Here is a 12,971-nt window from a genome sequence, read left to right as displayed (position 1 = left end):
ATAAAACTGGTCCAGTTAGCCATCTGTGTGTGCACTGTCCTCACAACCAATCGAAAAAGCCACGTTTGGTTGGAAGAACACACAACTACGCCAAGTTTGGGCGAAACCAAAGGCATCAGACATGGGGGGCGGGTAGTGTGTTGTTCTGCAAGCCTGATAGACAGAATACTCAAGTCAAATTAATGCTGGGAATGGAATTCAATTCATAATCATAAATAGGAACCAATCGATTTAAGCCAACCAATAAATAAGAAGAAGAAGAAGAAGAAGGAGAAGAAGAAGAAGAAGAAGAATCATCATCATCATCATCATCATCATCAGCATCATCATCATCATCATCATCATCGTTGTTGGTAATTTTTTGCTCAAACCACTAACAAATGCCTTTCATATTTTTTTGTACAGTAGCTTTTTTTTTGGGGGGGGGGGGGGGGGTTCTGGTTTAGATATGTTTAAAGAAATATGAGAATTGTGTTCATTCATCTAAGGAATCTTCTAAATGTCAGTGTGTACAATGTAATATGAAAAATAATGTAGAGAGAAACCTCATTCAAAATATTTATGTGTACAGTTCAGGTCTCTGATCACATTTTTTCAATAAACAAGCTGTCTAAAAATATGACTGTCATTGGAAAGTTTAAGGTTTTTTTTTTCAGCAAAATGTTTATCTCAAGTTGAAATGAAAGCCACATCATTTTTTCAACCAGTTCCTCCCTTGACATGAAGAATGACTAACAATTAATGTATTTGGTAACAAACTGAATTAGCAGCACCTGTTGGACTCAAAGGCTCCACAGATTAATTCAAATTTCAATCACATCCCTGATCAGTGAAATGCAGCTCACTCTAGCCAAATGTAGTTATGTGGTTGCATCAACAGTGCCATCTTGAGTTTGAAGAGGAAAGTTAGAGTGAGTGGGGGAGGGGTCTGCTAATAGCTTGGGTTGCATTTGACGATCTATCAAATCACCATTTGAAATAAATCTCTCTGAATAACCCATAATTCGTTCCTTCCTAATCTCTTCATTTTGAGGATTATTGAGTCTCTGACAGACCACCAGAGGAGCTCAAGTGGGGACGTGAAGTGGCCTGTTTTTTTCACAACTGCACACATGATCCCTGACCTTAACGCGAAAATATCCACACGACCCTGCACCTCCCCCCAGACTTTCTGATACTTAAATGAATTCCATCAACAAGCCGTAATTGTAATGTCAAGAAGCCAGCAACACATTCATTTTCAGTTCAGTTTCGTTGTCTGATTGTTTCCTTTCAGAAACAGCAGTTTATTCACACACCGGAGTGTAAAAAGAAAAAGAAAAGGGGGGAAAGAGGGAACAGACAGAAAAAATCAGGCTACAAATCTGAAATCAAGCGTGGAAAGAATTCATAATCAAGATATTTTTAAAAGTTGGTCTGGCTCCAAATGACATTTAGCAAAAACAAAATGCATTAGCATTAAAAATGACACTTTTTTAAATAAGAAAAAAAAACACGCTTTACAGACTTTACCATTAGAATAAACATTATCATTTTAAAGCAGGTTTGGCTCTGCACTTTACATAACTTTAATGCGACAACAGTTCGGATGGAATTAACGAGAAAAAAAAATGATGATGACTCATTGTAAAAGTGGAGCAAGAATACAAAGATCTGCTCAAAAATATCCATGCAGTATGCAGTAGAGCTGTGAGCAAGAGGAGGAGGGGGACCAAGGGAAAAGTGGGGAGAGAGAGAGAGAGAGAGAGAGAGAGAGAGAGAGAGAGAGGAAATAGAGCAGAAGAATATGGAACTGACATAAAGGAATCTAGGATAATTCAGCCTCAAGATGAGTGAGGACTGCAAAACGGCAGACTAGAGGATCCAGGGGTCGTTCCCATGGAAACCTTTGCCCAGGGAGATCGGCGACCCTCCTGTCTGCTAATGCAAGCAGAGCGCAGATTGTAGGTCACATATGGCACCAACAACCCAATCAGGTCTAATCTGTCTTGACTTGTGGGTCATGAATTGAACCATGAAACTGGTTTCTACTGTGGCTCATAGCACTGACTAATCTCTGTATTAATATATATATGTGAGTGTAATAATGTTCACACATATGGGAAAATATTGATTATTCTGCATGATTAATCGTGTGTGTGTGTGTGTGTGTGTGTGTGTGTGCGTGTGTGCGCGTGTGTGTCTGTGTCTGTCTGTGTCTGTGTGTGTGTCTGTGTCTGTGTGTGCGCACATAAATTTTGTTCAATCCCATTAGTTTTGGACATGCTGTCATCTCACATCCTTGGTAATCAGGATGTAACAGGTTTTCTACATACTGTATTTAGAACAGCAGGTGAAATGATTCTCACAAAATAAACGATGCCTTTTGGCACTCAAGCAACAAGGTTTTCACACCCAGTGGACTGCCAGTTTAGAGAGCGAATGGGCTGAAGCACATGGTGGAGTATTTTAACCCTTTCATTTCCATGTCAGTGAATATGAAGGTGTACTGGAGGATGGCAAAGCCCTGTCAGCCATGAGCCTGTGGGTTGTCCATGTCCTACTGTTGAGTCATGCTATGACAGTGATACAGATTAAACTGTTACAGCTTGGAAGAACAACGTGTTTTCAGACGATTCAGCTAAAGTCATTTCAGAGAGAAATCTCTTGAACATTTGCCAAATTTGCCTCATACAGCCTACAACACTGAAACATTAACAAGCTTAAAATGTACTTGAAAAATTATGTATACATTATAACAAGCATAACAACGTGTTTTTGTCTTTTTCAGGATATTGAAGTAGGAATTTCCAGATCTTGTTAGTTTTGTTTGGTTACTGGAGGGTTGGTTTAAAACTGTAAAGTACCCACTGTACACTTTTCATTTGTCACAGTTGCACACAAAAACAACCCAAAAGAATCTGGCAGCACCCTTGTCCTTCCCATACAAAAATCAGATGATCAAAAATGTTCCCACTGGGGATGTAGATAAACATGACACCCCGTCCACCCTGCCATTTCAACGCCTTTGATAATAACACACAGTGAAATGTGGCTGGCTTTCTAATGCTGCTGTTCTAAATTGAAAAAATTGACCTTGTGCACAGAGGTGACACAACTTTGCTCTCTGTGACATTTCCAGGGCTTAGGAGAGTTTTCTGTTAAGACTGCCACGAAGCCTGCAGGACAAGCAAATATTTCATGAGTAATTTAATATCTAGAGCATGGACATGCCCCTCTGTGACTGCAGCCTCAGAAATAGAGACTGATATGGAAGGCAGAGACTGTGACTCTACAGCACCCCCTGAGTCTGAGGGGTTTAGCAAAGCTGGACAGAAAGAGAGAGAGAGAGAGAGAGAGAGAGAGAGAGAGAGAGAGAGAGAGAGAAAAGGGCTGTGCTGTCCAACCCCTCAGTCCCTGTCAGTACTCTGCTTCGTAGTCATGAGGTTATTACTCGTTTTGAAATGACAAATGTGGGTGCTATTACAGCAAACAGTGATTTGTTTTATTGTGCCTGATTCTCGAATAACCATTATGACTTTCGTCCTGCATTACAGATACAAATATCAGATTTTCATTTCATTTTTCCTTCTTCAGATTTTACAATGAAGGAATTTTGAGGCAGTCATTGCAAATCATTTTCCGTTTATTCACAGAGTTTATAGATCATTCTCCAAATAAATAGATAACTGATCCTATCTAGGATCAATTAGACTAAAACTTGAGTTATATTATAGTATGCTCCACCACCATTGGTGTACAGGCATCTAGCTGATGGCATACTCCAACTCTGGTGGATCAGATGTGTGGAGCAGCGGAAGAAGTGACTGTCAGTCAGTCTGGCTTCTTACTGTGACACTGTCAAAGATATCATCACAGGAATTAATAGTAATTCTTTGTCAGCAAGTATACGTTCTAATAGGCCATGTCAGTAAGTTTGTGAGGAGGGTTTTGTTTTGTTTTGTTTTGTTTTGTTTTGTTTTGTTTTGTTTTGTTTTGTTTTGTTTTGTTTTGTTTTGGTTGAATGATTCAATTTTGTCCAAACAAATGCTGATAATGAGTATCTGCTGAGTGATGCAAGTTGAAATAAAAGGGAAAAAAGTAACCTATACTGCCCCCTTGAGGAAAAACTAACACATGAAGAAACAAATTAACAAATGAACTCTCTTCATGGTGGGGGGAGGGGGGGGGGGGCTGAAGCCTGTTCACTGCAGCAGGGGTGTCAAAATCCAGTCCTGAAGGGCCAAGGTCCTGCTGCTTTTCATGTCAAACAACGACATGTGGTTTCTGATTGAGTGAAGAGCACACACACACACCTGTTTTCTAGATAAAATTCTGCATGCAAATAAGAGATCAAAGCAAAAAGCAGCAGGACTTTGGCCCTCCAGGACTGGATTTTGACACCCCTGATCTACAGGCATTTGTTCATCCGTTTTCTTTTTATACTTTATTGTTTTATTTGCCAGAACCATCCATAACATATTTCAACATTTTCTGCTCTCTTTCTGATGAAGAGTGGCGTCAACTCTTGAACACAACCTATAATTTTGGCAGATAACAGGAGCATAGCTCACTCATAGTGACTTATTTTTACTGCTATTATCAGTGACTAAGCATTTATTACCTGAATGATTTACAACAGCCCTGTGCACAGTGAAGACTACATGTACAGATGGCATATGTGTTATATGTGAAGTCTTTACTTCAACAGCCATTTATTTATCATATTTAACATGTGACTTGTCAGTTTAATTTGATGAGACAATGGTACGCTTTTCAGCTGTTGGCTGTTCACTCTACTAGCCACTGACTGGTCGCCTTTGACATTTCATTTGTTAATTCTGTTTCTGAACTGAAAGCAAAACTGTTAGTTCTTTATAAGGAATAAAGAAGACGTTACTGTGAAAGGTGTGCTGAAAAAAAAATGATACACAAACAGCTACAAATACAAAGTCATACTGTACCAGATCACTGTCAAAAGTAGAGGACATTTACATGTTTATCTGCACAATCACATGCAACATGTATTTATGTGTATTGTACAACCTTTTGCATTGCAATTTAAAGCAAACCAAACCAACATGAACTAAAAAAAAAGTGTCAATGAATGTTGCAAGTACATCAAATTAAAAAGATGATTTTAATAGTGTTAGCAAGAGTGACAGATATTCCATCTCATTCAAAACACACTAAGACATGAGATTTCAGTGAATCTAAAAACTGCATCACAAGGAAATCATTGCCCTGCTTTTTATTTTGTCTGGTGACATAAATTCCTTTTAACTGCCCTTTTCTGATGGATAAACACTGTAATCAATAAAACAAAATGGTTATAGATCATAAAACAATAAACAGAGAGGGGGGGAAATCTATTAAAATAGATTATAAAGTATAATACATATAGTAATCTAAAATATTGTCAGCATATATGCAAACAGCAATTTGTTTTAAAAATTGTTGTAATTGTTTGTGACAATTCACATCTGACTGTGGACATATACATAGATAGATATATCCATTCACATAATTTAATCTGATTAAATACATTATATCCTTTAGCAGTAGAGCAGATGTCACCAGCTTTCCTAACTGCATGTGTGAAAGTCAAAGACTGTTGCATGCAATCACTGCACACTGTATTACACACTGATCTGTATTGCCACATATAATAACCTTATGTTACCCAAGTATGCACAGTAACAAAAGCTATGAGAGATGCGCTCCAAATTACATAAAGATCAACTAGGGAATTACTCGGTGAACATTAGAGAACCCATTAGGGAAGCAGACTGCATTACTAACATTACTCACTGATGAAAATCAAATTGTATCATTTTCTAATGCACAAAAAATAGTTTTGTTTTGTTTTGTTTTTTTCTTTTTTCTTTTTATATATATATTTCACTTAGATCTGAACTGGTGCAGACAGATTAGTGTCTGTGATTTTTTTTTCCTTACTGTTGTGAATGGTAGCAGAGGTTTAGCACATCCAAATTAGAGCACCAACTGTCAACGTGCTGTTGCCAGGATAAAAAGATCCTTGTACTGAGATTTACCCTGGGATCGCAGCTAGTCTGAGGAAAAAAAAAAGTCTTTTCACGTCAGCTACATTACAGTGAAATGAATGGAACAAACTGATCTGTCTACATTGGAAGTCAGGATTCCCCTCTTCTTGTGTGCAAGCATGTGGCTTTAACAGCACAGCGTATCGCCAGATTATGACGTGAACACTTGCAGTTGGTCGAGAGAATGCACAAATGTCATCTGAGGGGTCATCACTGGGATTACATCTTTGCTGGTGAGTGCATGGTAGCCATAGGTGATTTCCTTTTCCTGGCAGCCCTGCTGGGTTTCTCAGTTTGCTGCTGCTGACAGACCACATTTCAACTTTCAGAAGACATGAATAATGTCTGTGATGTGAAAAGGGTCTTAGATGTGGATTGATTAGTGATTCTGATATCTGCTCTCTCAAAGGAACATACTTTGTGGTAAGCCAGTTTTTGATTTGCTTCCTCTTTTGTTGTTGATGTTATTCAGTAAAATGTGGAGATCAGGAATGCAACATTGTGTACTTGTGCTGTGAAGTCTGCCTTAAATTTGTGGTATTGCCTGTAATATTGGTTCTGGGTTATATAATCTACTTTCAACAATGATGAAAGACAATTTGATTTAAGCTTTTCATAAAGTTAAAAGATTCCTCCTGATTTAATGATGCCTCCTTGTTTTTATAACTATTTGGCAATGAATTATGGCATAGTTGCAAATACAATATTTCCAGGGGTTTATTAGTAAGCTGACTGATTTATGTCATGAGCTATTTTATGAGTTAGATAACAATGTCTAAAATAACAATTTCTTTTCTTTTCAAGCCTATAAAACCAGTGGAGAGCACCAACCCGCCAAAATGAAAGTCAAATGGACCAAGTTAGGCTTGGTCTTCTTTCTGCTTCTCTCCATTGTCATGACAAGCTGTTTCATATGGCAGTACAAACTACCCAAGTTACAACCGGGTAGGTATAAAATCAGTGGTCCCTACAGTATTAACAGGTATATCTGGCTTTCAGGCACATACCCCAAAACTTGCGTGATTTTGCCTTTCATAATGAAATGATGTGTCTTCCACTTTTATCTCTTGGATCTATATGCTTATTCTGTGCTTAAAGCCTCAAACTACATTTGTGCATTTGGCTTTCTGAGCTCCTTATGCCTAATTGATCGTTTGCTGTGGATGACTGGGGATTACACAAAGCCCAACGTAGTGGCCCACAGATTGCAATGCTCTTTAAAGCCTGATTATTGCTAAAGGAAGGAGGAGGGCGTTGTGGACATTTGCTCAAAAGACAGTATTACAAACAACTGACCGTCTAAATGGTCCTGCCATTCAAAGTATATTTCATAATTTCAGATGAAGATTATTTTACATTACCAATGGCTAACAATTCAGAATTTATCTGTTGTTCAAGAGTATTGTTGTAAACACTGCTGCACAAGTCATAAATAATGTTTTAGGTTGCATTATTCTTCAAAACTTTTAAATTAAACAGTGAGAGTCACAAGAATGAACTGAAGAACTATATCATCTGCACTGAACACTCTACAGATTATAGTGTGTGCTGTTATTTTTCAGTCATTATCTTATGGGCCAGGCTTGTGAGTACTGCATCCATGGAGAAAGTAGGTTTGTGGAATCTACCAAGAATCCTAAGACTCTTTGAAAACGATAGCCTATCATATCACTCGAACAAGTTAAGAGTATAATTATTGACCAGAATGCTATCTTACCTGGGTGACATAGATGGAGTAATCTGGTTGCTGGCTCCCTAAATCGTGCAGAACAAAGAGTTTTTGAGCCAGGTGAAACGATGGATTTTTTTTTCTCTGTTTAGCAGATAATGTTGTATCAAATGAGGTTCAAGGAGAGAAGATGTGTCCCCGCTTCCCTGAGCCTGTCCCTCTGCAGCATCCCATACCTGCACTAATGGAGGCACTGGAAAAGGTCAACACAAGAAATTTAAACTAAATTACAGAAAGAGCTTACAGAGAGCTAGACAATGAAATGATTTACTCTTGGATCAATAATGTGATTGATAGCGCTTTAAAAAAAAACATTTTTCTCTCGTTTTATTGCAAGCAGTTTCAGCCTTCTCCAAGATTATGCAGTGTTAATAATTGAATTTCTCAGAACAATATGTCTCAGAGAGGTTTGATAGCAAAACATTTGATAACAACAGATAATATTCCCCGGTACAGGTGGACGCTCTCCTGAGGACAAACGTTAATGCCACTAGACTGCCAGCCATATCAGCCATTGTTATTTTCAATGACTCGGTTTTGTGGAATGGAAATTTTGGCAAGAGAAATGGAAGCAATCCCCTCTCTCCTCCACCCAATGAATACACTATTTACAGGTAAGGAGTGCTTGTATACAGACCAAGAATTATTTTGATTTTTAACTCTACAAGCTAGAGAATTACAATTAACTACCCATTTACTTGCTACAGTATTATTAATTAACCAATTACCAGCAACTAGTGCTACTAATACTGTAATCAAAATTAATGAATCTAACAATTCTCTTGAATTCTTCTGTAAATGTACATTTGAATGAATTATGAATGTATTTTTAATTAATTCAAAAAGTGGGCTGGGCCTACTTCCAAAAGCAGCAAAATATTTTTTTTTTACCATGATGAAAACAATAACTTGAACCAAACCTTTATACCTCCATAACCTGAACCAAAAGCAATTTTTATATTGCTATGATACCGTATTACTATGGGTGAAATTGTTTGTTATGTAACTGTAAATGATTGAAACAGAAAGGCTTTCTTTAGATGAAATGTTTTGAATTCACAAATAATAACTGTTTATCTTGTAATCTCAGAATTGCCAGCCTATCCAAGATCTTCCCAACAATAATGTTGTATAAATTGTGGGAGGAAGGCAAGGTAGCATCCCTGGATGACCCTCTCGGGAAATATGTTGATAATTTCACTATAAAGAATCCGCTCGGGAGATTTCCTGACCCAGAGTCAAAGTCTCTCACAGATGGCACGTCCTTCTTGAATAGCGCGGAGACACAAGTCCGTGTATCATCCGTCACTCTTCGAAGGATGGCCAGCCAACTGTCTGGTGAGACACCGAGCCTGCAGATCAACGTAGCTGACCACACTATCAATTCCATGCATGCATTCTTCACTCAGTAATACATATGTGACTTGAATTATTTCATTTGGAAAGAGCACTGTTTCTCTGGCTTAATACCAAAAGTAAGGTGTGGGCTATATTTAGATAAACTGCTTCCACATTTAGAGCTTTTGCAGCATGGGTGATCAGTTCTATTACCTGAGAACAAGTGATCCTCTCAGACTTGGGATGATTCCATAGGATTAAACTGGAAGGAAATGTCATGGCAGCCTGCAGACAGTTTATTCTGGGCACATGTTTATGTAATATGCTTTTAATAGCAATGCAAGCTATGTTGATGCTCTTCATGGTGGTTTTGATTGAACTTTGGTAATGAATATATTTAAGACACCTGAAATGTTGCATGATAGTCTAATATGATTGTTTTGTTTTCGTGCAGTGTGTAGTTATTTCATCTGCAAAAATTGCCTTCCACTGCAAATTAATTACGAACAGAATAATCAAGTTACTAAATGGCATTTATCAATTTCAGGGTTACCCAGGCGGCTCAGAGGAACAAATCTTCTTTGGAACAGCAACACTAGAGCTGCTATTGATTTGTTACAAGATGACATCCTTGTGGCAGACCCTGGAACCAAGTAATATATTTTTCAAATCAGTCCCATCCTTCTCCTTTACATTGTTACATTTTTGTTATCAACACTTTTTAACGGATGCTGACATGAGTAATCAAATGAGCACATTCTCTGTGAATAAACTTCTGTGACTGGCTTCCTCTGTCTCTCTAGATGTCACTACAGTAACCTAGCCTTCTCCCTTCTGGCCCACGTCATGGCAGAGAACTTAGAAGGGATGAAGTACCAGCGCTGGGTGTCAAAGAACATCCTCACCCCATTAGGGATGGAAGGCACAGGCTTTGACATAACCCCAGACATTGAGAGCCAGATGGCAGTGGGCGTCTACAGCAATGGGCAGCCCGCACCCCTCTATGACCTCGGCTGGTACAGACCTTCGGGCCAGATGTATTCCACAGCAGCTGACATGGCTAAACTGGCCATGGCCTTGCTAGGGACATATAACCAAAGGATTCTACAGCCAGACACTCTCAAAACAATGCTGACCCCAGTCTTCCGTTGCGACCACAGCTATTTTGCCAACCAAACAGGTACGCCTTGGGAAGTGAACGAACAGCTGGGTTATGAAATTCTCCGTAAAGATGGAGATTTGGATGGATACTCTGCTACTTTCTCCCTCGTTCCACGCCTCAAGCTGGCTTTGGTCATCCTGATGGCTGGGACCAAACCTGAGGATGAGGATCTTGTGGCAAAAGCCTACAGTCACCTCATTCCAGCCATGGAGAGTGCCTTCAGAGATGCTCCTCGTGTGCTCACTCCACCACCAGATCCAGCCCCATATGTTGGATACTATACCTATGGCAACATGACATTCTATGAGATCAAAGTTGGGTCAGATGGGGTTCTGATTATGCAGCAGTTTGGGCCTCAGGTTGACAGTATGGTCCCTCTGAAGTACAGGACATTAAAGCTCAACTACTTGGAGGAGAGAGTTTTCAGGGTGGTCTTTGAGAAAGAATATCCATGTCGACTGAAAGTCCAAGCAGGCTCTGTCTCTTTGGAGTCCCAAGACAGACAACTCTTTAACTTCTACAATTTCAACAAGAAAGGCCTGTCTCCTGGATTTGATGCCCCAGGACTAAACACATATAAGGTGCTCAGGATAGCTCACAAACCAATTTTTACTAAATGATGTCCTGTCTGCGTGAACCCCATCTGTGTGGATTTGCAGAATAATTTGACCCTGTATCCGTAAGAGAATAGGACTGCTAAATTACAGAGAGGTTTTAAGTTGCGGAAGACCGTACAGAAGGCCCTTTAAATTTTTCAGTGAACTTGCTGTCAATATATGCTTTGTCCGACCGTCACTGAATTCAGTGAATGATATGACTTGCTATTTGCTTGCTTGGCAAAACCTTTTAGAAGATGTGAAGTTTTTGTTTTATTATTATTATTTTTACTCCAGCAATGTCATTTTTATATCACAGTCTATACTGACAAACGAAACCAAAATTATATTAAAGTTTTTTTTAATATTGAGGTTATGTGTGCAACGTTTTTCAGGTATACTTGAACACAGTTGTTGAATGCATGTCTCAACTGAAAGAAATGCTAAGTGCCTCAGCTGATTTTTTTTTTCAAAAGCATGTAATACCCATCATGTTTCAGTCACTTCACACTTTGAAAGTTCATCACACCAACATTTTTTGCTCATAGCATTGCACATAACATCTACATAGCACATTTCAGCACAGTACAAAATGTTTTCAGAACAAGTGTGCAATAAAGAAATTTTTGAGAGAGAGGTTTATAAATAGCACATTATGTCAGTTTGGCTGCTCTACATGCACACAGTATAATACACAACGTTATAACATTAATCTCACTAAGGTTTTTACATGTCAATTCCTCTGTAAAATTCATTCCAATAAATATATAAAAACATTTATGTCCTTCCTTTTATTATTTGCATTGTTCCTCAGTTACCAGCAGACATGACTAGACATATGTGAAGCTGTCATTGGGTTTATTTATAAAGGGTGCAATAAGAACAGTACAGATAAATCTGTGTTCTAACTGTCATTCAGGACCATACCATTAAACCGAGCCAAACTCAAACCTGATAATGTCGAAGTGTTTTGTATTCCTCTGTGTTCTAAGTACATACATGGCAAAGCTATAATAAGGACCTACTAAAACAAATCAGATAGATCTTGTAATCCAATTGTCCACCAAACCTTGTTTGACCCATGCATTTATTAGGAACTAGTTATCTTGCATATGTCAGACTTAAAAAAACAAAAAACAGTTTGACACAAGTCCTAAATAATGCAACATTCTAAACTTTTCAATATTTCATACATTACATTCTCTGAAACTAAAGTGTTTTTAAATGTAAAGTGTTTCATTAAAGATTTTAGACCTCTTCAGTCCACAGATCAAACAATCATTCGGCATTCGTTTTTTCTTCTGTTTACAAAGACCTTAAAGAGATACTCTGGCTGGCAATTTATTAACCAGGAAACCCTCATTTGTCAGAGCAGATGAATTGGTACTCTAATTCCTGGTGAGCAAGCCCTATATAAGGAGAGCGCAGAAGGACTGAGCACACGGGAAGAGGCAAAGACTGCTATAACACAAGATGAAGACTAGACTTCCTGTTGTCCTTCTGGTCCTGGTGTTTTGTGTGCTTTCTAAATCTGTGGTTGTCCATGTAAGTATAAGTCTTCTGAGCAATATCTCTATATTACATTCAACGAAAAGTAATGCAATAAAATTCTTGAAACTATGATCAGTTTGAGCCATAAAAGGAAGATGTCTAAATTAAACATACAACATTAAACTTTTTTTTCTTTGCTTTTTTCATCTTTTTGAAGAAATAGAAATGAATTTTACTGGAAACTAAATTTGGAAACTAAATTTCACTGAATAGAGAGGTAAGAGACATTTCTCTAGGCTTAAGTGTCATATCTTTTCATTTTTTTGCTTTAGGAGGGACAGTTCTCCTTCTCACTAGAGTCTGTTAAGAAACTAAGGGATCTGATGGACACGGACACTGCAGGCAGGTTTGCCTTGACAAACTTCGCTGTCGTGTGTGGGAATCCATCCCTACCCCATGAACTTCAGCCTTTGTGCCAAAACAAGGTGTCTAGGGCCTCTCTTTCACGACTTGGTAAATAAAACTTGAATAATATGACTCAGAATCCCTTCAGGAAAAACAACAGTGGGAGTATTCCTTTTATCTACAAAGGGATGATAATGTTGAAAGTC

General features: G+C 38.4%; 1 protein-coding gene across 1 annotated transcript; it reads left to right on the top strand.

The window, feature by feature from the left end:
- Positions 1 to 6,868: 6,868 nt before the first annotated feature.
- lactbl1a (lactamase, beta-like 1a) lies at positions 6,869 to 10,893 on the top strand. Its single transcript, XM_030770109.1, has 6 exons — positions 6,869 to 6,989; positions 7,869 to 7,975; positions 8,230 to 8,387; positions 8,864 to 9,111; positions 9,659 to 9,764; positions 9,915 to 10,893. The coding sequence occupies exons 1-6, from the start codon at positions 6,884 to 6,886 to the stop codon at positions 10,891 to 10,893; spliced, it is 1,704 nt and encodes a 567-aa protein (XP_030625969.1). The 5' UTR covers positions 6,869 to 6,883.
- The last annotated feature ends 2,078 nt before the right edge of the window (positions 10,894 to 12,971 follow it).

This window comes from Chanos chanos, chromosome 3 (assembly GCF_902362185.1).
Source record: "Chanos chanos chromosome 3, fChaCha1.1, whole genome shotgun sequence".
In the NCBI taxonomy this organism is placed as follows: domain Eukaryota; kingdom Metazoa; phylum Chordata; class Actinopteri; order Gonorynchiformes; family Chanidae; genus Chanos; species Chanos chanos.
This window is presented reverse-complemented; position numbering and strand designations above follow the sequence as displayed.